The 26,792-nt window shown below is 41.4% G+C and overlaps 1 protein-coding gene across 1 annotated transcript; it reads right to left on the bottom strand.

Moving 5' to 3' along the window:
- Positions 1 to 40: 40 nt before the first annotated feature.
- LOC114371686 lies at positions 41 to 25,743 on the bottom strand. Its single transcript, XM_028329045.1, has 2 exons — positions 25,335 to 25,743; positions 41 to 45 (listed from the first exon to the last, which is right to left on the bottom strand). Exons 1-2 carry the CDS (start codon positions 25,741 to 25,743, stop codon positions 41 to 43), a joined length of 414 nt encoding a protein of 137 aa, XP_028184846.1.
- Positions 25,744 to 26,792: the final 1,049 nt, after the last annotated feature.

The raw sequence follows: 26,792 nt of genomic DNA on the forward strand, positions 1-26,792 counted from the left end.
CATTCTCAAATACACGTGCATCATGTGCAGTGCCTTCCCATCATGCTGATGCAAACATAAAACACATGTCACAATCACAAGTAGACATTACAATTTGTGTTGGTTGTCCTCTTCTTCCAATAAATTTAGGTTGCTTACTAGAGTTAACCACACAAGGGATATGAGTATCATCAATTGCTACTATAGCATTCTTGAAAAATGGCCAATATCATTGGTCATTTTCAATTTTTCAATGGACATCATGGAACCTAGAATCTAGTGGCTTGATGTATTTGAAGGCTTGTTTAAAATAAGCAACTAATACTTTATGAAAATGCCTACTTGTAGTCTCTCCTGAATGTTGAAACCTTTCTTGTATGTTCATATTGCCTAATCCATGACCGATCATATCTAGGAACATTGCAACATTTCTTCAACACCTATATGTTTAGTTCCTTGTAAACCATTTCCAACCAATTCAATGCAAAGTTGACTAAAGACATGTTTTTCCATTTGAAACATTTCATAACAGCTAATGGGATGTCCTTGCACTATTAGAAAATACACTTTCAACATCGGTTATTTAGAACATTCTACATCAGTTTTAAAACCGATGTTGAAAGTGACGATGTTGAATGTATGAAGATGTTAACATACATATGACAACATCGGTTCTCTAAATAACCGATGTTAAACACAATGAACAACAGCAAAAAAAGTGTACGCATGATGAACGTTGATATTGGTTTTCCAGTAAAACCGATGTTAATATGTTAGTTTAACATCGGTTTTTGAGAAAAACCGATGTTAATATATGCCCTTAACATCGGTTTTTCTAGAAAACCGATGTCAACGTTGATGATGCATACACTTATTTGGTGTAGTTCTTTATGTATAACATCGGTTAATTATAAATAACCGATGTTAATATTCAAATATTCACATCGGTTATTTATAATTAACCGATGTTAATGTACACTAGTTGACATCGGTTATCTACAGATAACCGATGTTAAAATACAAACGCTGACATCGGTTATTCCCCAAAAACTGATGTTAATATACAAACGTTAACATCGGTTTTGTATTATAACCGATGTTGGTAATGATATTAACATCGGTTTTTGTTAATAACCGATGTTGTTTTCAAATATTTTTTTTATATATACTTTCTGTTTTTACAGTAAACCCAAAATTGTACCTGTCAAATGCAATTTCAGGAGTCTCAATTCACAACAAAGAAACATTTTATTCTGCTTTCAAGCAGTTTTAATGATAATAAACATCAAATAGCAGATTTATATATTATAAAGAACAATCAACAAATGAATTCAATGTTCATGTTACATAGAAAATGTCAAAAATGTTAAAAAAATGTCCCTAAATCCTAGGCCTAATCTCTAACTCGGAGATAAAACTGTGCCCACTGGATCCGCAATGCTTTTAATCTCTCAGGCTCCAATGGTCTAGGGTCGTTAAAATACTGCATGATTAAATAAATCATATTAAGTTAATAATGTAATACAAATTATAAATAAATCGATTTTGTTTGAAATAAACTTACCGCTTCCCAATTATTTCTAAAACTTCCAAAAATGATGGTGGACATCCAGTGCATGACATAGTAGCCGCACTCAGTAGTTCCTTTTTGTCTATTACACTAAATACATAATGAAATTTGGATATTAATTAAACAACTAGTGTATAGACACATAAAGAAATATATATAAGTGGAAGTTTTATGTAAATGACGTACCTTGACGACAATCCACCTAACAGGAGCCTTTGATTTAGGCTGTGGAGCATCATCAAGACCCTTGATAGCACTGTTCCATATGAGTAACAATTAAAAATTGGTGTTGTACGTTGAGGTATTACAATGCAACTGTATTGAAAAGAACACTAACCTATTAATAATCCCCTTAAGGTAGTTGTCTGGCCTATTATGCAATGAACAAAACCAGACAACTAAGTGTTCCTTGGGCAGGATGACCACCATCTGCCAATGTCCGCTGCAGTGGAACCTAAAATGGGTTAGTACATTAGTAAACATTAATTAAATTTTGTTATTTTGTGACTTACCCATTTATGTAGGCTCCAAGATACACATCGCGTTGTGAACTCTACATCCAACTCTTTATGTAACTTTCAGATTCAAACTGCGATTGCCCAGACCTCTGAATGGACTGAGGCTCGAGGAATCCATAGATATCAGAATTCCCCGCTCGCATACATGTTTCAGTGAGATGCCTGTTTATGTTAAGTCAAAGTTAAATATTTATGAATTGAAAGCCATAACTTGGGTAAATAAAAGCCTTTTATATAAAGACTTACAGAATCCACAACTGTAACACTGATATGCTGAGACATTGACCACCGTGTGGGATTTCGGAGAGGTCTTCGTGCTTTATGTACAGGGGGAAATCTGGATTAACTACCTCGAACACGGTGGCATCCCATCTAACCTGATAAGGCCTCAAGAAAAGCTATGGGATGGTCAATGTCATCAGATAAAGCGGATCATCGACCTCCGGATCGGGCTTCGGAGGTGGTTTTGGTGGAGACACAGCTACCTGTTCATGAAACAAAGTTAAATAGCCAAATTTGAGGCATGCTTAATGAATTAATTTAAAAAGAAGAAACATATAGTAAGGACAATAAGTACCTGGTTTGATAAAGACTTGATCAGATGTGTCGGTCATGCAAGGAAGGTGTGAAGTGCCTGCCCCACTAAGGAAACCTCAACAGTGGGTACAGGAAATGCAGCATCTGCATCTTTAACCTCGTCCACACTCACCTTTATTTGGCCAGGCAACAAATGAGTGTTATGAACAAGAGTGGATCCCTTATAAACTCTCCCCACGACAACCAGGCGGGCAGGATCTGCTTCTATGTACAAGCCGCACCTGTCAGAGTCACCCGTCTCAGGATCGTTTCCTGAGGGATCAACACAACTCCCCTTTGTGCTCACCCGAGGACCGGAGGGACCAGGACCAACCAGAGGCTCAGGAGGTCCCTGAGATTGCATCTGTGACTGAAGCTGGCTGAAGGATGCCATGACCTGCCTCGTCACTTTCTCTGTGATGGACTCCTCTAGCTGGTCTCTGATCTGCTGAGTCAGCTGCTGTAATTCGTCAGGAGGCAGGGAGGAAGCGCTGTGGGACGTCCATGGAGCCGATCCAAAGTATTGCTTGATGGTGACACCGGCTCCAGCAGCACGAACACGTCCAGGGTGCTCTGGACGTCCAATAGCAGCGGCCAGAAAATCCTGACGTCCATGGGGGACGAACGATCCCTGTGTGGCCTGCTCCTCAAACGAATCCTGCACAGAAAACACATAGTGGTACATGACATTCTCAAAATATTCAAACATAATTGTAATGGTTAGTTGAAAATGACTTACAATCTTCTCAGCGAATTCCTTTGCGGCCTCAGTCGTCATCTCCCCTGTCTTCTTCGTGCGGGCCATCTTCCACTTCACGTGGCGTCTGACCAGGGATGGAGGGTTGATGACGACATCAACGCTTCCTGACAGTGCAGCTTCCTGCATCTTCTTCTTGGTCTTCTCAGCCAGGAGCTTCTGCTCCAAATAATCATAACCCCACGAGACAAAACGTGGGGGGCAGTATTCTGCTTCTGGATGGCCTGTGCCTTGATGCGCACATCCTGGAAAAATTAAACAATAATGTTTGAAATGGGTAGAATGAAGTATAACAACATCATGTTTAATATGAAAAACAACTTAAATGGCAAAGGAACATGCCTCCCAAGAAGGGTCTCTGCGAGTCTGGCAAAACTGGGCTCACTTTTCCTTGCTGATGCCGTATTTGTCACAGACAGTGTCCTCGACACCGTCCTGATCGGCTGCAAGGGCCCATTTCCTCGTGAGGTCTGATTTAAACTGCCTCCATCTCTCCCCCACGGTCTGTAGTAACTTCCTTTTTGTCCTACTGTCAGAAGCCTCTGGGATATCAAATTCCACCTGACAACATGAAACAAAGTTTATTTGTTACAATAATGAAATTTTTTGGCTATTAATTACACACAATCAAATAAGAAAAGAGAAATACCTTAATATCCTCCCAAATCAGGTCCTTCTGAGCAGTAGGGACCTCCTTCCAGTTCTGTAGGTGATGTCCACCTTATCACGTGCCACAATCCCCAAATATGTTCTTAATTTCTTCTTGTGGGGACCGTCAGCCTTCCCTGTAGCAGGATCAACATGCACCACTGGTCTCTCAACACCAGGTGGTCTAGTGGACAACGATCGTAGGCGTGAGGCTTTGCGTGTCCGCTTCACGGCAGACGTCGAAGCCGATGCGTCCGAAGTAGGAGGAGGACGAGGAGGAGAAGGAGGAGAAGGAGGAGGAGGAGTACTGGAGGCAGGTGGAGAACCCATGATCTTTTATACAATAACATACAAAATTGGATTAATGAAAAGAGGATTAGTCATAAGTTTTTTTTGGAAGGCAAAAGTATAACATTATTAAACAAAACCCCACCACATAAGGAGACAAGACAAATTAACCAAAGGACTCTAAAAGATAGATAGTTGTGCTTTTTAATTGTGATTTCATCCATGTTTTCTTTGATATTGATTTTCTTAGGACTTCATCCATGTTTTCACAGCGTTTGATTTTCTATTTTGCAGAAAAGAAATAGGGGAACGACCAACAATTTGAAGGTTGTACATTCAGGAACTAAAGAATTCAAAATAGCTAGTAATAAGAGGGATTTGTTTTTGGGATTTTCTGAGCACCAAGAGCGGCTACGCAAGAAGCTTGCACTTGAGGAGGGAAGGATATTTGCAGCTAATGAACAACTTTCTTAACTATTTGTCCTTCAGATTTTACTGTTTTTTTTTCTTATATGTAAATATAAATAATATAAGGCTATGCCATAGGGACATGGTCATTTTTACCCCTAACAATCTTAGAAGTAAATATAGACCATGTTTTTATGGAATAACCTTATACCATTTATATTTACATATTAGCAAAAAGAAACAGTAAAATCTTAAGGACAAATAGTCAAGAAACTTGTTCATTAGCTGCAAATATCCTTCCCTCCTCAAGTGCAAGCTTCTTGCGTAGCCGCTCTTGGTGCTTAGAAAATCCCAAAAACAAATCCTTCTTATTACTAGCTATTTTGAATTCTTTAGTTCCTGAATATACAACCTTCAAATTGTTGCTCGTTCCCCTCTTTGAGAATGAGGAGGATCTTCATAGGACTTCATCCAGCTGATGTTTGTCGGCAGTTTCATCATCCACCACCCTTTTCTTCTGTGCCTTCTCACGTTCATTGTTGTTAAACCCATATTCATGCCTTCTTCCCTTCATGTCTTGTTGTATCACAACTTTAGCTGAATTTCCCATCTTCAGCATAGATCAATCTCCTGTCTTATTGTCCAATGACACACTTTGATGGCCTGTATCTCTTTTATTCATATGGTCTACTGCTTCAGCTTCACAATGCATAGAGCAATCAGAATTTTCCAGTCATCACCAAAGACTTCTGCATCAGCGTTGACACTCTCCACCCTCTTTGGTTTATGCTTCTGTGTTTTCTTCCGTGCTTCCTCCTTATAATTCTCAGATTTATTGGAGGTCCCACTAGAAGGATCAGCACCAATCCGTGCTTGTTCCTCCTCTATCAGCTCAATATCTTTTGTTTCACCTTTGCTTTTGTAAACTACACTGTAATTTACAAAACAAAAGTTGAAAGGAAACATATTGACCTGATAGATGAGGAAGAAGCACAGATTGGTGGTGATCGTTCTAGTGCAACCTCGAATAAAGCTGAGATTTATAACGAGGAGGCACGAAAGAAAACACAGAAGCATAAACTAAAGAGGGTGGAGAGTGTCAATGATGATGCAGAAGCCTTTGGTGATCACTGGAAAATTCTGATTGCTTTATGCATTCTGAAGCTGAAGCACTAGACCATACGAAGAAAAGAGATACAGGCCATCAAAGTGTGTCATTGGAGAATGAGACAGGAGATTCAACTATGCTGAAGATGGGAGATTCAGCTAAAGTTGTGATAAAACAAGACATGAAGGGAAGAAAGCATAAATATGGGTTTAACAACAATGAATGTGAGAAGCCAGAGAAGAAAAGGGTGGTGGATGATGAAATTGGCGACAAACATGAGCTGGATGAAGTCCTAAGGAGGCAAATTGAAACAAAAAACTGATGCCTCAATCAGAGAAAAATGTAGCTGCCACTTACTAGGTTTGGTGACCGCTGTCTCTGCAGAAAATTACATTAGAGGATGTTAATCAATTCTCCTTCATCATGATCATTTCGATTAGCATGAACGTCATCAGCTTCTTCTTCTCCCACAATGTTACCAGTGATTTGAGCGGTCAAAGGACTAACATAGGTGTCCATGTATGAATCATCATCTTCTACATTAACACTAACTGTTTTGCCCTGCAGAACCACGCACCACCTTTCATCATAAGGGTCTTGCACGTAAAATACTTGTCTAGCTTGTTCTGCCATGATGAAAGGGTCATTGAGGTAACCAAGTTTCTTTAGATCTACCAGGGTAAATCCTATATCATCCGTGCGCACACCGGTGTTGTTGTCAACCCATTTACATTTGAATACACATACTGTAAATTTCACATAATTAAGCTCCCAAATTTCTTCAATGAACCCAAAGTAAGGGATGGAAGCTACACAGGGATTGGCGTCATTGACACTTGCAAAGTGTTGAGATTCAACCCTTAGGGTGACCCCGCTGTTCTGCATTGTACTTTTATCATCTTGTGCTTTTGTGTAAAATGAATACCTGTTTATGTCGTATCCTTGCCAGGTTATAACATTTCTTTTAGGCCAATCTGCTAGCTTTCTTAATGTTTCTGAAGCATTCTCATATGCAAAGATTGTATCTTTAAACCAATCATAGAAAGTCTTGTTATGCTTTTTCAACACCCAATTCTTTGACATTTTTGGATTATTCTGTTTGACTAAAGCTTCATGCTTAACTATGTATGGCAAAACTTCATTACTATTGTTCAAGACATACAAGTGAGCTTGTAACAAATCTTCTACACTTGGAGTGATCACCTACAGTCCTCTTGAACCCTTACCACCCACTCTGTCATCATGCCGAGACTCAGGAAGCCCAACATCTTTAGCCTTCTCTAAGTATTTTGAACAAAATTCAATGGCTTCTTATGCAATGTACCTCTCAACAATAGATGCTTCTGGACGATATAGATTCTTTGTATACCCTTTTAAGATCTTCATGTATCGCTCAACCAGGTACATCCACCGTAGATAAACAGGACCACAACATTTGATTTCTCTGATCAGATGCACAATCAAGTGAATCATGATGTCAAAGAAAGCAGGGGGAAAATACATCTCCAACTGGCACAGTATAATTGCGGCCTCATTTTCCAACTCATCAAACATGACTGGATCAATGACTTTGCTACATATAGAATGGAAGAAAAAGCATAGGCGAGTTATCGTTAACCTGACTTTGTTTGGCAAGATGTCTCGTATAGCCACAACTAACAATTGTTGCATGAGCACGTGACAATCGTGAGACTTTAACCCTACAAGCTTAAGCTCCTTCAACTGCACAAGGCTCTTAATATTTGAAGACTATCATTGTGGAACCTTCACCCGACGAAGACACTGACAAAAACTTATCTTCTCCTTCTTGGACAAAGTATGGCAGGCTGGGGGCAAGTAAATTTTCTTCCCATCAGACCTTGGATGCAACTGTGATCGTATACCCATATCAGCTAGATCTTGAAGGGTATTCAAGCCATCCTTCGTCTTGCCTTGAATGTTAAGGAGCGTCCCAATGACACTATCACAAACATTTTTTTCCACATGCATAACATCAATACAATGTCTAACGTCAAGATCACACCAGTACGGAAGATCAAAGAAAATGGACCTCTTCTTCCATATGCAACTTTGACTTTTATCCTTCTTTTGGGTCTTCCCAAATACAGTATTCAGGTGTTCAACCCGCTGATATACCTGCTCACCAGTCAACGGTATCGGCGCAATATCATGCTCTTGACTTCCATTAAAAGCTTTTCTCAGTCGTCTGTGTCGCAACCTACCCTTTGGCGGGAGGGCGACGCGTGACTCGCGGGATGCGTGTTCCACGAAAGGAATACGCGCGGAGTCGCCACCAACGTTTATTTGAGGAAAACGTCGGAAAAACCGGAAAAGACGCGATCTACGAACTTTTAAGTGAAAGGCTCGGGAGATGTATTTACGCGCGCGGAAGGTATTAGCACCCCACACGTCCGTCACAAGGGACGGCAGCCTTTAATCGAATGTGCAAACATGACTTTGATTTTTATGTTCCCTTTTATGTCCTTATATCCTTTATACCCTTTTTATATTTTTTTCTCTTTTTGTGGCCGACAAGGGTGTTTCCCTTTGCTCCTACGTATTCCTCAATTAGGATGAGAAAATCATACCTACGTAGTTCTTTCGGAACAAAGTGTTTGGTTAAGTTGTTTTTTGTCTTTTTTGCAAAATATGTTTTTATTGAACAAAAGGTCATTTAAGGTGTTGGACCATTAAACGGTCTTTTGATTTTGAAAGGAGAGAAACGTTAAGGCGTTGGACCATTAACGATCTCTTGTTTTTGAAAGGAGAGAAACGTTAAGGCATTTGGACCATTAACGATCTCTTGGGGTGGTCGACAAAAGCGGGGCTTTTGCTCCTACGTATCCTCAATTGCGATGAGGAAATCAGACCTACGTAGTTCTTGCAAAACCGGTAAAGTTACATGTTGATTTTATGCTTTTGAACGGTCCATGTTAACCGATAAAAGCAAAGAGGACCGCTTAAGGCGTTGGACCTTAAAACGGTTTTTAGTGATTTTTCGGACAAAACTTGATTTGTGAGTTGATTTTAGTCTTAGTTTAACTTTAGTTATTAATCATTTCATTCAAGGAAACTTCCAAAGAAAAACGTCCGATTGATTTTTTTGATTATTTTATTCGAAGATATTTTGATTATTTTATTATTATTTTTCAAGATATTTTGATTATTTTACTTTTTTTGGTTTAACCGAGGTTATAGCGTGAACGATCGGTTAGATTTCGTTTTAAAAGTGATTAAATGAGATTACAACACAAATGATCTGTTGAAATTCATTTTATCATTTATTAGGTGAGAAAACGACTTAAATAAACGGTAAAAGCGCGTTAAAGACAGAAGAAAAGAAATCGAAAATGAACGAAATAAAGTGAAAGTACACAAAACAAGAAATGAATTGAAAGTCTCGGATTCGAAAACTTACCCGTTGAAGAATGAAGAACGAACGAAGAACGGATGAAGAACGGTGAAGAACGACGAAGAACGATGAAGAATTTCCACAGAATCGCTTACGGAAGCGTTACAGAAGCACTTCGACTCGATTTTTCTTCACGAAAACGTGTTTTTTGCCCAAAATAGCCGAAATGCATAGCCAAAGGGGGCTTGAACATTTTGAAACAGCTCCCCCCTCCCCTATTTATAGAAAAAAAGGAGGTGCTTGCCGCCCAAAGACTTAATGAAGAAGATTTCTAAGCGCACCCGAATTACTAAGTTCACCCCCCTTTTCGTATTTTACGGAAAAGTTACGGAAGCCTTACGGAACTGTTTTTGAATTTGATTTTCATCTTTTTTCTCTTCCCTTTCACCAATGTTAAGTGGAATATGCTTACCCAAGGTTTTCGGAAATTTTACGGAAGTACTACGGAAGCCGCGGAAGCCCCGAAAACCATTTTTCAAAAACGTGGAGGAGCTTGCCGCCCAGTTGCTTCCTCCTTAAGCAACCCAACTTCCAAAATGTTCTGGCCTAGATTTGAATTGCTATTTACACCCCTATCTTGATAAGTTCACCCCCTTACCTTTTTTGGTGATTCTTTTTTCGTAAAGCTACGGAAACTTACGAATCTCGTAATGATACTTGTTTTCTTTCCGTAATGTTACGGAACCTTGCGGATTACATAATCATCCCCTTTTTTACTTACGGAATGTTACAGAATCTCACTTAATTATGCAACGATGCTTCCATTTGATTTCCGGTGTGTCACGGAAACTTACGGATTGTGCATCAATATTTTTTGGTTTTCCGGCATGTCCTAGAATTTCACAAATTGCCTAATGATGGGTGCCAAGCACCTCACAAGGACCAAAGAAAGGTCGCATGTCATCAAGCAAAGGTCCCCGAACGAAATTAGGGTATGACAGTTGCCCCTTTTTACTTGTCTTTTATTGGAGATAAAAGGAAAGTAAAGACAAGACACTAATTTCGTTCCTCTCGATTTGACGAGAGTCGCGGGTGACCATAAAATCTCCACATGCAAATGACTTGTTGTTCCCGGAATTTCACAAATTGCCTAATGATGGGTGCCAAGCACCTCACAAGGACCAAAGAAAGGTCGCATGTCATCAAGCAAAGATCCCCGGACGAAATTAGGGTATGACACTAATTTCGTTCCTCTCGGTTGACGAGAGTCGCGGGTGACCATAAAATTTCCGCATGTAAATGACTTGTTGTTCCCGGAATTTCACAAATTACCTAATGATGGGTGCCAAGCACCTCACAAGGACCAAACAAAGGTCGCATGTCATCAAGCAAAGATCCCCGGATGAAATTAGGGTATGACACTAATTTCGTTCCTCTCGGTTGACGAGAGTCGCGAGTGACCGTAAAATTTCTGCATGTAAATGACTCGTTGTTCCCGGAGGAGCAAAAGGTGCAGAATACTATGTCAGTCTCTGCATGTCATCGGGCCCGCCGCCTCTGGATGACACAAGGGTGCGGATAACCGTAAGGTATCTCCGCGTGTCATCGGGCCCGCCGCCTCTGGATGACACAAGGGTGCAGAATGACCAAATTTTGTCTCTGCGTGTCATCGGGCCCGCCGCCTCTGGATGACAAAAGGGTGCGGATAATCGTAAGGTATCTCCGCGTGTCATCGGGCCCGCCGCCTCTGGATGACAAAAGGGTGCGGATAACCGTAAGGTATCTCCGCGTGTCATCGGGCCCGCCGCCTCTGGATGACACAAGGGTGCAGAATGACCAAATTTTGTCTCTGCGTGTCATCTGGCCCGCCGCCTCTAGATGACAAAAGGGTGCGGATAACCGTAAGGTATCTCCGCGTGTCATCGGGCCCGCCGCCTCTGGATGACACAAGGGTGCAGAATGACCAAATTTTGTCTCTGCGTGTCATCGGGCCCGCCGCCTCTGGATGACAAAAGGGTGCGGATAACCGTAAGGTATCTCCGCGTGTCATCGGGCCCGCCGCCTCCGGATGACACAAGGGTGCATGTCACATGACCTCAGGGTCAGTATGACAAAGATTATGGGGCGGCCGACAAAAGCAAGGCTCTTGCTCCTACGTATCCTCCAATGAGGAACTCAGACCTACGTAGTTCTAGATAACTTGTGAGACTTGAAAAAGTCTCCACCAGAAGATGCCTACATCTTTGGAAAGGGTGCAGATGACCATATTGGCCTCCGCTTATCAATCACACTCGAGGTGCGGATAACCGTAAGGTGTCTCCGTAGGCTACCAGCTCTTGGGTCATGGTAACAGAAAGCAGTGTGGTCGACAAAAGCGAGGTTTTTGTTCCTACGTATCCTCCAATGAGGAACTCAGACCTACGTAGTTCTGGATAACTTGTGAGACTTGAAAAAGTCTCGGTGTTTTCTCCGCTAAAATGCAAACATGCTTTAGTAAAGAGATAAATATTCCAACTGATTAGAGCAGCATACGCTTTTTTGAGTGAAAAACAATGCGTTTACCGGGGAAGGAGAGTCTGCAGATGAAATCCCCCATAACCTTAACTGAGATTTTGGATGTTAGCATTTCGTTTCTAAATGAACATTTAGAGGAAACACTGGGTTCGATAAAATAGAAGAAAATCACTCAAAGTGTATCAATCTCGCACAGGTAAGTGTTTCATCCTAATTCCGAACCATAGATATATCATGACTTGACTTTGCAAATTATTTCCTATCAAATCAAAAATTACATGCGTGATCATGGATCAATAGGGCTTCCCTTGGGAATGGGTTCTTTTGGTGGGTTTTTCGGCTTTTGTGTGTTTTTGCCCCTTTTCCTTTTCTGTTTTGGTTTTGCGCGAGGCGAACAAGTCACCGACGCACAGGATTTTGGTTGGTAATCAAAGGGAGAAGACCACTTTAGGTCATGGTTTCCTTTTCTTTCTTTTGTTCATTTGGTGACAATTCTGTATTGTTCAGATATTGTCTGGTCAAAAGACCTTTCTGCACATTTCTTCTAGTTTCTTTGATCAAGAACTTTCTTTCCTTCCTTTTTTTACTTTCTCCCATTCTTTGGTTGGGAATTTTCTTTCTTTTCTTTTTGCTTTCTCCCACTCTTTGATTGGGAATTTCCTTTCTTTTCTTTTTGCTTTCTCTTTGATTGGAAATTTTCCTTCTTTCCTTTTTTGCTTCCGAGGGTAAGGATTATAGTGAGTCATGATTTTGGCTCAAGGTTTGTAGAATGGCTAGACATGATACATGTCGGGGTTTGGTTTGGCTCAAGGATAAAAGGGGTGCCCCACATTATTTCCATGACACAAATGCAAAAATGATGATTTGGAAACTTTATGCAAAACTGGTCATGCATGCACCTATGCGGACACTCAAGTGTCAAATTTTTATGGTCATGTGATGCTAGGGCTCAGGATTCATTTCCTCTATTTTAGTCAACCCAATGTTTCCAAAATATGTTCTTTTATCCATTTGTGCATTCATCCAAGTCCATTTTGGGCGTCCGGGAAAATTTCACAGCATTCACCCTTCAGGTGTACACACATTTTTTTTCCAAAAACTAGCTATGATCAGCGAATTTTTCTTCAAAGAAAAGTTGGAAGTCATCTCTTTTCAAAAGCATGTTGGTTTTTCAGCTAGACAACTTATTTTTCTTTTTTCTCTCTCTTTTTTTTTCTTTTTTTTTATTTGTTTATTTCTTTTTCTTGTTTGTTTTTTTTTCTTCTCTTTTTTTTCATGAGGTATTTTGCTATATACATGCATATCCAAGGTATCTTGCTACCTAAACATACATATATATGTTTTGTAAGGTATTTTTGCTATATACATGCATATCCAAGGTATCTTTATACCTAAACATACATATATATTTTGTGAAGTATTTTTTGTTTACATACATGCATATCTAAGGTATCTTTCTACCTAAACATACATATATATATTTTGTGAAGTGTTTTTTGTTTACATACATGCATATCTAAGGTATTTTTCTACCTAAACATACATATATATATATATATATATATATATATATATATATATATATATATATTTTGTGAAGTGTTTTTTGTTTACATACATGCATATCTAAGGTATTTTCACTACCTAAACATACATATATATGTTTTGTAAGGTATGACTACCTTCCGAGCTTGCGCTTGTTTTATTTAAATTCCCAGGATCATGAGCAACTAGGTGCGTCCTACTATAAAAAGTGATCAAATAGCAGGTAGAAATTTAAAAGGTACTAGGTTGCCTCCTAGTAGCGCTTCTTTAACGTCTTGAGCTGGACGCCTAATGATTTGTCGGTCATGGACCTAGTACTTTGCTTACCTTTGGCTTTGGACTTGGTCGCCTATTGGTCGGCCATGTGTCGTAGGCAACGCTCTAACCTTTTTATGGATGAGCTAAGGTGAACTCTAGAGGTGGTGGCGGTGTGTCTATTGCCCGCTACCAGCCATCCCAATGCTGATGTGGTGTTTCACCCTGTGCCTGCCTGGGGGCGCAGTACTTCTTGATGAAAGCTCGATTGGTAGGGGGGGCCTGATGACCTTGCTGGGGGCGACAGGCACTCCTTAGAACTGACAGAGACCCGTATTTAGAGCTTGCAACTCCAAGACCCTATTGGCCTTCTTCGGGTCCACTAGGTGTCTTGTGGGCACAATCCCTGCAAACAATAGATGACATCAGAAATCAGTTGGGGGAGGTGCATACTTACCTATGCCACGACGACATGAACTTGCTGGGGGGAACGGGCGCCCTGTAGGGTCGACAGAGGCCCATAACCAGAGCTGGAAACCCCAGGGCCCTGTTGGACTTCTTCAGGTCCACTGGGTGTCTTTGTGGGTGCGATCCCTGCAAACAATAGATGGTATCAGAAATCAGTTGAACCATATGCATACTTACCCATGTCGGGACGACACAGGCCAACTGATACTTTTGCAGGGGGAGATTGGCATTGCGGTCGCTGGGCAGAATGTTGCTAAGTAGCAATGTCATCTATATCTGTGTAAGAGTGGTCATGTTGGTGCGCATGATCCGCACTCGTCTCTTTGCAGCGGCACGGGTGAAATCTTGCCCCGGTATGCATAGTAGCTGTGTGATAGCCTCCCTCTCTGGTTGTGCTCGCACAGTTGGCCCTCCTCCAATATCAGGGGGTGGCCTAGGAACCGTTAAAAGGAAACTACTGGCCCCTTAACCGAGAGTGAAAGTCTCGGTTAAGCATTTAAGGGCAGAGGACCTTAAATCCTCTTAAGGTATGGATGTGGAGCACACTGAAAATGAGGACACGTAGCCCTCTAAAGGTGAGGGCGTGCAGCCCTCTCAAGGCGAGGATGTGTAATCCTTTGGAGGTGAGGGCGTGCAGCCCTCTGTTGGCGAGGATGTGTAGTCCTCTTCAAGGTGAGGGAATGCAGCCCTTTGTTGGCAAGGACGTGTAGTCCTCTCAAGGTGAGGGCGTGCAGCCCTCTGTTGGCGAGGACGTGTATTCCTCTAAAGGTGAGGGCGTGTAGCCCTACGAAGGTGAGGACATGCAGTCCTCTGATGGCGAGGGCGTGTAGCCCTCTTAAGGTGAGGGTACTAGTACCCAAGGTGAGGACGTGTAGCCCACTCAAGGTGAGGACATGTAGTCCTCTGGAGGTGAGGGCGTGCAGCCCTTCGATGGCGAGGATGTGTAGTCCTCTTCAAGGTGAGGGAATGCAGCCCTTTGTTGGCGAGGACGTGTAGTCCTCTCAAGGTGAGGGCGTGCAGCCCTCTGTTGGCGAGGACGTGTATTCCTCTAAAGGTGAGGGCGTGTAGCCCTACGAAGGTGAGGACATGCAGTCCTCTGATGGCGAGGGCGTGTAGCCCTCTTAAGGTGAGGGTACTAGTACCCAAGGTGAGGACGTGTAGCCCACTCAAGGCGAGGACATGTAGTCCTCTGGAGGTGAGGGCGTGCAGCCCTCCGATGGTGAGGACGTGTAGTCCTCTCAAGGCGAGGACGTGTAGTCCTCTCAACGGTGAGGGTAACTAGTACCCAAGGGTCCACCCTTATGAGAAAGCAAGAGATCGACTCATCGAGAGAGCCGGTCATCCCAAATTCAAAAGATTTGGACATTTAGATGTAGGGAATCTATGCAGTTAACATGATTTTGAGGGATGCAAATGCATGCAACCTTTGTTGTGAAATTTGGATAAATGCGGACTTTATATGAAACAATGCAATGTAATGGAAAGTTGTACAATGTTCATGGCATTCTTTCCCTATTTTGTGATTTTGATTTTGATTTGATTTTTTTTTTGGAAAACACAGATTGACTGCCCTTTTGAAAAAGGTGATAATTCATGCAACCTCATCCTATCTTTTTGCAAATCTCTCCGGGAACTCCCTCAGAGTGTATGTTCTTTTTTATTTAGTCACTTGACCATTTTGGAGTGACGGCAATGGAGTAGTTTGATGTTTAATCAATCCATTGAAATCCTAGGGTTTGTCCCTTTTTTTTTGTTAAAAACATTGATGGGTGAGAACTTTTGATCGACCCCTATGTTCACTTAAGGCTCATGCACGGTGCCCCTCATTGCCCCAGTGTAAGGCTTTGAGGTACCAATCGTTGTCTTTCGTCATGACCTTGTAGCTGGGAACCTATTGAGTGAGAACTTCTAATCTGCCCCTAGGTTCGTCTGAGGTTTATGCATGGGGCCTTTCATTGCCCCAGTGTAGGGCTTAGAGGTACCAATTGTTGTCTTGTTTTCACAACCTCGTAGTGAGGAAGAATGAAAGACGCAATTGATTCTTGCAAAAAGAATTTTCCAAGGACGAGAAATAGTTGAAGGATTATTCAGCTGATGGATTAAGTCAAATGACTCCTATGTAGAAGCAAGATGTTTTGATGTCTTGATGATGTTAAAGGATCAAGTGCTTCTAAGTTTTATTCAAGACAAGAATCCAAGAAAGTCAAGATATATGATCAAGTTGATTTCTAGAATCTTTTGGAAGAAGTTTCCAAATTGAAAAAACAAAAGGTTTGACCAAAGAATTCTATCATTTCAAATTGAGATTTGCTCTCCGGTAATCGATTACCAGCAGCTGAAAATGTTTATAACAGTCACTAGAAATTCAAAATTTATAATGTGTAATCGATTACACATGGATGGTAATTGATTACCAGCAATTTATTCAAATTTTAAAGCCTGTGATCTATTACACAAGTCTTGTAATCGATTACCAGAGGAGATTTTCAGAAAATAATTTCCAAGAGTCACATCTATTCAAATGGTTTATGAATGGCCATCAAAGGTGACTTGGAAACATGAATTTAAAGAGAGTTTTCATTGCCCACAAAGTTTATCCTCTCAAAAGATTAAGAGTTTTTCTGAACTGAACTGTCTTATCCTCTCAAAAAGATTCCTTGGTCAACCACTTGCATATTCAATAAGGAATTTTGATTGGTCTTCATTGTACAATCTATCCCTTTTAAGAGAGATTTCTTCTTCTCTTCTTCTTACTTCTGAAAAGGGATTAAGAGACTGAGAGTCTCTTATTGTAGAGGATTCTTGAACACAAGGGAAGGGTTGTCCCTGTGTGGTTCAGACTTTGTAAAAGGAGTTTTACAAAGAGAATGGAAAATCTCAAGTGGGTTTCTTGAGGACTGGATGTAGGCGCGGGAAGTGGCCGAACCAATATAAATCAAGTTTGCATTCCTCTCTTCCTTTAAACTTCTTTTATTTATTGCTATTTATCTTTTGCTTTAAAGAAGTTTATTTTGAATTGTCTTTTGAGTAATTCATGTTAAGGGTGCATTGTTAATCCAAAAAGAAAGAGTGATAGTTCAATTGGGGAATAGTCTTTGCATCTTAATTCAACCCCCCTTTTTCTTAAGGTAACTGAGGCCATTTGTCCAACATCTTATTCTTGATAACTCACTTCTTTCTAAAAAGACAAAATGAGGTCACATGAACGTCTATATTTTTACTTGAAAACACAGTCAACCAAATGCCTTTTTATTTTTTATTTTGAAACTTATTTTTTATTTTGAAACTTATTTGTTTTGAACTTTACTCGTTGTTTTACGGCAACCCCACCAACGTGCAAGACGAGTAATCTCTGATTGAACGGTCTTGGAAGTCCAAACTCAGGAGCACAGGTCGCTTGAGCAAACTGACCAATGGCTTGCACTTGAAAATCCTAATGAGTCATTAGAGACATCTAACAACAGTTTTCAAAATTGCCCCATGTGTGGCATCTCTTGTCAATGTCAGGATTTACACGCGATTCTCCTCAAATTTCAGCCAGCCCGCATCAATTAGACCTTGCACCTTACGCCTGAGGGTCATACAGTGCTCAATGGAATGCCCCAGGGCTCCCCCACGATATGCACATGTTGCGTTCGAGTCATATCCTCAGAAAAATGGGGGTTTGAGGGAACCTAGCAGGGGTTATGGCTACCATTGCGTTATCAAGTAGATATGGGAGCAAGTTAGCATATGACACCGGAATTTGGGGTGAATCCTACAGGCTTTTCGCTGAAAAATTCATTTCTTGGTTGGTGTTTTTTTTTGTTTGTGCTAAAGGTGGTCTTCGTCATTGGAAGTGCGGTAGACAGGCTTTGTGGTTGATTTAGGGATGGCCTTTGTGGATAACTGGGTGGTGGGTAAGGAGGTTTGTTATTGGCTGAGTAATGACATTTTTGGGTTGGTGGGAAACTTGGTCGTATAGGAATAGCAGTCACAGCATGGGTTTCTCCCTCTTTCTCACCCTCTTCATTTGCCCCAGTTTTCTCATTCGTCCAAGCAGGATGACTAAATTTGCCTTTTTTCAGACCCACATTGATCCTTTCATTGGCAAAGACCAAATCCTCAAAGCTTTGAAGGTGCGTAGCCCACCATCTTTTCATAGTAGAGTATCGATAATGTGTCTACCATCACGATCATCGTCTCCCTTTCCATCATTGGGGGTACCACCTGGGCCGCCAGATCCCTCCACCTTTTGGGCGTGTTCTTTGAAAGATCCGTCCCCCTTTTTGCAAATGTTCTGTAGTTGCATCCTATCCGGAACCATATCAAAATTGTACTGATACTGCCTAACAAAGGCAACCATTAGGTCCTTCCAAGAATGGACTCGGGAAGATTCCAAGTTAGTGTACCAGGTAACAGCTACCCCAGTAAGACTTTCTTGGAAGGAATGTATTAGCAATTCCTCATCTTTTGCGTATTCCCCCATCTTCTGACAATACATCTTTAGATGGTTCTTGGGACAAGTAGTCCCCTTGTACTTGTCAAGGTCCAGCACCTTGAACTTGGGAGGGGTGATGATATTGGGTATTAGGAACAACTCTTCTAGGTTAGCAAAGGCATAATCTTCACCTCCTTCAATGGCCTTGAGCCTTTCCTCTAGATGATCCAACTTTCCCATTTCTGCCATAGCATGAGGGTTTTTACTTGTTGTGGAATGCAAGAGGTGGTAGTTGTGGGTGATACTGAGGACCTTCCAAAGGGTTTTGTAGGGGTATACCACCAACTGCTTGCCCTTCCGTGGCATATCCGAGGCAAGGCTCAAAGTCGGCTAGATTGTGGTGGGGAATTTCATGTGTCTCCCCCACAGTTTAAGAGACATGTGCATGATCAGTTTGGGGTTGTTGGCTCTTAATGGGTATAGGAGTGGAGTTATTGACATTCTTATTGGGAGTGTACGCTACATTGGGTGGCGTATAGTTGAGAGGCAAGCCATATGGCGGGAAGGCGTGCTCGTTTTGAATTTGCACATCATGGGGGCCGCCCGTACTTCCCAAATCTTTGCCTACCATATCTGAGGTTGGATGATTCATTTGGTTGATGCCGGATGGGGACGTCAGGTTCACCTTAGCAACAACGCTGGTAGCGGCAATTGCAACCACATTGGCTTCCATTATCTTCTTCATGCTAATCATGGCCTCCATCATTGCGGCCATTTGCTCTTTCATGGCCTCCACGTCCTCCATCTACTCTTGAACCTTCTCTACTTCACCCATTACTCTAGCTCTAGCACGGGTTTGGTAGGGGCGCCGTAAAGCGTGTTTTTTTTTTTAATAACGATTAAGTTCATTTTATTTTATTTTATTTTTCAAGGAAAGAATGCAATGAGTAATGCAACCAATGAAAAGCATGGATGTATGTGAATGATGTACAGTTGAAGTATTGTGAATTTTTACGCAGGATATGGGGTTGAATCAATTTAGATTTTCAACATGATCCATGACATCTTTGTCAAGGTGAAACTGGAAGTAACAAGGACATCAACAATCCTAACTATGTTTGGCAGTAGACGAAGCAGTGATGTGACTCGATTCATCTTTTGCCCCAATTTTGCAAGACGGTTACTTCCATATTTCAACTTGACTTGATGAACCTTTTTGTAAAAGCATGAGCTTGGTTCAACCCCGTATCCCAGGGAATGGCAATTTTGATCGCCAATACTTCAACAACATTTCATAGGGATGAAAGACTCGAGAATACGCATGCTATGCATGGAAAATGTAATTATGAGATTGAGATGCCCGAAGAAACACCCTTTCTTAGTTAAACATGCATCAGGTACCATGTTCAATCATTTTGTTTTTAAGTGAAATGGGTTTATGATCCCAACATGGTTGGCTCATGGTACGGAATATATGCAACTAAGAATGCTGCGTGAATTTTCGTACTTCCCTTTTTTTTGTTTTTGTTTTGTAGAGGAAAATACAAGGATCATGTATGAGCAAACAAAAAGTATGTTGAACGCATATGATGATGCAATGACTCATGCAAAATGGGAATGTGATAACGGACAAATGCAGGAACGATATGTTCATTATGATGCTGAAGAGATGTTTATGCGGTGCATGATATGAATGCATTTTACGGACACGAGAGCCCGGAAAATTATCTCTTCTTACTCGCGCATTTGGGGGCGCAGTGCCCCATATGTACAATTAAGAAGGTGATATGGACCTTCCGGCTTCCCGTGACAAAGGACGAGACCAACATACAATGCATGCTAGAGATAAAAAGCGGGAGTGACTTGATTCGCACTGATTTTTGGAGTAAAAACGTGGGATAAACTCATCTTATTCAAAAAGTTATAACTAGTCAAGATATGAGCGACAATACAAACTTCCTAGCGGTTTCCAATCATATGGTCCATTAAGTCTATCATATGCTGACAATAGCTGAGAAGTCCGTGGATCGCCTCGGAGGCGGAGTAGGTGTCCGCCACTGCTTTGGCCTTGGCTAGGAATCGGGGAAGTTCTTGACTCCTGTTCAAAGTAAGAGCAAATCAGTCCGTCCACATTGTTGCCTCTTGGTGCAATGAATCAATTACCCTTTCCCTTTTTCGACGCACGAGCGGTGACCTTGTAGCGGATAGACGGGCCTACCTTCTTGGAGAAAAAAGGTGTGAAACCAGCCACACATAGAGAGCCAGTGCACAACAAACAATTCTTGCGCTGCTCTTTTCACATCCCCGGTCGAACGTGTCATACATGGCCAAAATGGCGACGACCGGGCTTTCCTTGCCATGATGAAAGGCGAGGAAAGCGTCAATTGCTGCTAGGTCCACTAACCCTTCCATATTCGGAAAGAGGACAACTCCAAAGATCAAAAACGCCAAGATGTCAATAAAAGAAAGCCCATTCGCCTTGATTTTCCAAGGCCTTTGCCCTTTCCTCCCAACACTTCCTTGGTACTCCGACTACTCCATTTCTGTTTTGCTTTAGACGTTCCAACTCTTGTGCTGAGATTTTCACTACCTTGGCAACTCTTGTCGTGGAGGGATAGAACCCAAAGAAAAGATATGGCTTCCTTCCTCCCAGTTGGCATCCCAGGATTTCTTCCAACTCTTTCACAGTCGGCACTAGCTGGAAGTCCTCAAATGTGAAGCACCTTAGGGGCTGGTCATAATACTGGGAAAGGGATGCAATCGGTTCCATGGAGACTTCTACCCTAGCTAGGTCCCAAATCTTACCATAGGCTTTGCGGAAGGCTTGCCGTTGAAGTTGACCCATTAATTGCCCCAACTCTCCTAAACTATTGACCTCTAAGCTCTTGATTTTGACTTGATAGAACCTCTTTTTAAGCGAAGGCTTTTGACTTGATCCCATGTTTTACTAAAGTGAAATAAAATCTAGTGCGAATCAAAACTCTGACATCTATCATGGGTGGAATGGATGAATGCATGAAGAAATGCATATGACACAGATGCAATTTACGAATACGGGAGCCCGAGAAACTGTCTCCTTCTTAGATACAACGTCTAGGGGTAGCAAAGTGCCTCAACGTATGTATTTAAAACGGTGACACGGACCCTTCGTTGGTTTGTTTACAGAGGGGATCAAGACAGAACCCATGTGTGATGCATATGCGAAAGGCGCAACACGGGAATGTACATAGTATGACAATACTCACTGAATATAAGCAAAAGGGTATATGACACTTATGCATGGCAGTGTGAAAAATGGCACGCAGCGTGTTTGCTCCGTGCCCCTATTTAAGGGACCTATAAGGGAAAGAGCTAACTAGGCTTTTAGTGATAACCCCCAAGGTAGTCATATCTCTCTTGATGGTTTCTAGAGGTATCATCCCCTTCGAAGAACATACTGCAGCAGTAGGGACTACTAGCAACAATATGTTTTCAAAGAGAAAAACTCTAGATGAGGGTTCACTGTAATCAAGCAAGTCGGAGACCTAGCATGATCACGGATTCACCTCCACTCCTTATGTTCCCACGAACCCGGGTATAGGGCCCCTTTCTCAACTCACCATGTGTGCAAATAGTGTTAGTGTTTGTGTGCATCAAATGAATAAATATTTACCTCATGCATACAAAAAATGCACTAAAAGCATCAAAGAGTTATATATACAAGAACATAATAAAGGGAAACCAACAAAGGAGTAAGTCATGGCAAAACTTTGCACAAGAATAAATGGCCTAACTCTCTAAAAACATTCCCCAGTGGAGTCGCCAACTGTCGCAACCTACCCTTTGGCGGGAGGGCGACGCGTGACTCGCGGGATGCGTGTTCCACGAAAGGAATACGCGCGGAGTCGCCACCAACGTTTATTTGAGGAAAACGTCGGAAAAACCGGAAAAGACGCGATCTACGAACTTTTAAGTGAAAGGCTCGGGAGATGTATTTACGCGCGCGGAAGGTATTAGCACCCCACACGTCCGTCACAAGGGACGGCAGCCTTTAATCGAATGTGCAAACATGACTTTGATTTTTACGTTCCCTTTTATGTCCTTATATCCTTTATACCCTTTTTATATTTTTCTCTCTTTTTGTGGTCGACAAGGGTGTTTCCCTTTGCTCCTACGTATTCCTCAATTAGGATGAGAAAATCAGACCTACGTAGTTCTTTCGGAACAAAGTGTTTGGTTAAGTTGTTTTTTGTCTTTTTTGCAAAATATGTTTTTATTGAACAAAAGGTCATTTAAGGTGTTGGACCATTAAACGGTCTTTTGATTTTGAAAGGAGAGAAACGTTAAGGCGTTGGACCATTAACGATCTCTTGTTTTTGAAAGGAGAGAAACGTTAAGGCATTTGGACCATTAACGATCTCTTGGGGTGGTCGACAAAAGCGGGGCTTTTGCTCCTACGTATCCTCAATTGCGATGAGGAAATCAGACCTACGTAGTTCTTGCAAAAGCGGTAAAGTTACATGTTGATTTTATGCTTTTGAACGGTCTATGTTAACCGATAAAAGCAAAGAGGACCGCTTAAGGCGTTGGACCTTAAAACGGTTTTTAGTGATTTTTCGGACAAAACTTGATTTGTGAGTTGATTTTAGTCTTAGTTTAACTTTAGTTATTAATCAATTCATTCAAGGAAACTTCCAAAGAAAAACGTCCGATTGATTTTTTTGATTATTTTATTCGAAGATATTTTGATTATTTTATTATTATTTTTCAAGATATTTTGATTATTTTACTTTTTTTGGTTTAACCGAGGTTATAGCGTGAACGATCAGTTAGATTTCGTTTTAAAAGTGATTAAATGAGATTACAACACAAATGATCGGTTGAAATTCATTTTATCATTTATTAGGTGAGAAAACGGCTTAAATAAACGGTAAAAGCGCGTTAAAGACAGAAGAAAAGAAATCGAAAATGAACGAAATAAAGTGAAAGTACACAAAACAAGAAATGAATTGAAAGTCTCGGATTCGAAAACTTACCCGTTGAAGAATGAAGAACGAACGAAGAACGGATGAAGAACGGTGAAGAACGACGAAGAACGATGAATAATTTCCACAGAATCGCTTACGGAAGCGTTACAGAAGCACTTCGACTCGATTTTTCTTCACGAAAACGTGTTTTTTGCCCAAAATAGCCGAAATGCATAGCCTAAGGGGGCTTGAACAATTTGAAACAGCTCCCCCCTCCCCTATTTATAGAAAAAAAAGGAGGTGCTTGCCGCCCAAAGACTTAATGAAGAAGATTTCTAAGCGCACCCGAATTACTAAGTTCACCCCCCTTTTCGTATTTTACGGAAAAGTTACGGAAGCCTTACGGAACTGTTTTCGAATTTGATTTTCATCTTTTTTCTCTTCCCTTTCACCAATGTTAAGTGGAATATGCTTACCCAAGGTTTTCGGAAATTTTACGGAAGTATTACGGAAGCCGCGGAAGCCCCGAAAACCATTTTTCAAAAACGTGGAGGAGCTTGCCGCCCAGTTGCTTCCTCCTTAAGCAACCCAACTTCCAAAATGTTCTGGCCTAGATTTGAATTGCTATTTACACCCCTATCTTGATAAGTTCACCCCCTTACCTTTTTTGGTGATTCTTTTTTCGTAAAGCTACGGAAACTTACGAATCTCGTAATGATACTTGTTTTCTTTCCGTAATGTTACGGAACCTTGCGGATTACATAATCATCCCCTTTTTGACTTACGGAATGTTACGGAATCTCACTTAATTATGCAACGATGCTTCCATTTGATTTCCGGTGTGTCACGGAAACTTACGGATTGTGCATCAATATTTTTTGGTTTTCCGGCATGTCCTGGAATTTCACAAATTGCCTAATGATGGGTGCCAAGCACCTCACAAGGACCAAAGAAAGGTCGCATGTCATCAAGCAAAGGTCCCCGGACGAAATTAGGGTATGACAGTCTGTAAGGATGATTGGGTGTTAGAAAGCGGCGATGCCTACTGTAGACTGTTTTTCTCCCATGTTTAAGTTGTATGTAACTTGTATTTTCTTCACAGATGGGGCATGCATGATGACCCTTAACACTGTAACCGCTGAGATTCCCATATGCTGGAAAGTCATTAATGGTACAAAAAAGCATTGCACGCATTTCAAACGTCTCCTTGCGAAACGCATCAAACACTACAACCCCCTCGTCCCACAACTTTCTCAGATCTTCAACCAACGGACTTAGATAAACATCAATGTCATTTCCTGGTTGTCTTGGGCCCGATATCATCATAGACAACATCATGTATTTTCGCTTCATGCACAACCAAGGAGGCAAATTGTAAATTACTAGCAGAACTGGCCATGAACTGTGTTGAGTGCTTAAGGTGCCATATGGATTCATTCCATCACTGGCTAGTCCAAGTCTAAGATTTCTTGGCTCATTCCCGAAATCCGGATACAAACCATCAATCTTCTTCCATTGGGAGCAATCAGCCGGATGACGGACCATTCCATCAGAAATCCTTCCATTTGCATGCCATGTAAGGTCTTTTGCGTCATCCTCGTTAGCAAAGAGACGCTTTAACCTTGGAATGATTGGAAGATACCACAAAACCTTCGCTGGGGGACCCTTGTTGGAGTTTTCATCAGAATTGCTTTCCTCTTCATCCTTGACTTTGTATCGTGAAATCCCAAAGATAGGGCATTTGGACATTTCTTGGAATTCATGCCTGTACAGTATGCAATCATTGTGGCAAGCATGAATCTTCTGATACTCCATACCCATCGGACACAATATCTTTTTCGCCTTATAGTAACTTTTAGGCAATGTGTTGTGCTCTGGAAGCAGATTGTGCACTACCTCAAGCAGTGAGGTGAAACTTTTGTCACTCCACCCATACCTGGCCTTCACATTAACCAGACTTAACACAGCAGACAACAGGGTTAAGGAATTCTTGCAGCCTGCATACAAAGGCTTCTTAGAATCACTCTGCAATCCTTCATACACAGGGGCGTGTGCTTGCTTGAAAGACTCCTGTCCAAGGTCACGGATCATGTCCTCTAACCGATCTCTCATTTCTACATCAAACGGTTCAGATTGGGACCCACTCTGCATGTCTGTCACTTCACCATGCCATATCCATGTTGTGTAATTCTTCTTAATCCCATCACACAATAGATGGTCTCGTATGTCATTGAGTAATTGTCGTCTTCCATTCAAACAGTTGATGCAAGGACAATAATATTTTCCTTCTTCATTCGGTCGACCTCTTTCTGAAGCAAATTGCAAGAACTGTTCGACGCCATCCTCATATTCTGGGCTCATGTGACTTTCATTCATCCAACTTCGATCCATCTACGTAATTCCATGCATGAAAATCTCACTTTTTATTTATAGGTGTGGGCCTATCCCATTTAGGAAAACTGTCTTTTATGTTAGCTTCAATCGTCAAGGTTACCATTATTTACAAAAATTTGACTAAATTTCGGCAGTATTTCGCATTGGTCTCCTAGTACACGACATGACATCGGTCAAATGAATTTCCCGATAATCAAGTATGCACTCGGAGAACAAATTGAAATGCAATGAACCGAAATTTAATCAAATTAATGAAAACAATAATAACCTTCACGAATGAATCTAACATAAAAATACCAGTCTCCCCAAACTGTCCAAACGGACAATTCAAGACTAAATACAATGGCTAATGCAAACTGTCTGCAAGAGTCATTGCATTCAGTCTCAAACGGGAATCTAAGGTTCACTCACCATGAACAACAATTGTTTATATAGCAAATTACACTGATCACATACAAGAACATACAAAAGGTCAAATTCAATTACAGACAAATATAGACATCAGCAGTTGTTTATGTAACTAATTTCAAATGCTGGGTTTGAAGGGTGCTTATGGTTTAATATTGTAGTTGGGTATATGTGGGTGTGTGCGTATCATGAGGATCTGTGTGTATCATGAGGGTTGAGACAAGGAGACCCTTTGGCTCCATTACTCTTTCACTTAGTGGCTGAAGGACTGACAGGGCTAATGAGGGTCTGTGTGTGTATCTGTGTGTGTTTCTGTGTGTGTGTGTGTGTGTGTATGGCTGTGTGTGTGTGTGTGTGTGTGTGTGTGTGTGTGTGTGTGTGTGTGTGTGTGTGTGTGTGGCTGTGTGTGTGTGTGGGTTTCTGGTTGTGTGTGTGTGTGTGTGGGTTTTCTGTGTGTGTGTGTTTTTCTGTGTGTGTGTATGGCTGTGTGTGTGTGTTTGTGTGTGTGTGTGGGGGGGGGGGGAGGGGGTTTCTGTGTGTGTGTGTTTCTGTGTGTGTGTGTGTGTGTGTGTATGGTTGTGTGTGTGTGTGTGTGTGTGTGTGTATGGTTGTGTGTGTGTGTGTGTGTGTTTATGTGT

Source organism: Glycine soja, chromosome 10 (genome assembly GCF_004193775.1).
Source record: "Glycine soja cultivar W05 chromosome 10, ASM419377v2, whole genome shotgun sequence".
NCBI lineage: Eukaryota > Viridiplantae > Streptophyta > Magnoliopsida > Fabales > Fabaceae > Glycine > Glycine soja.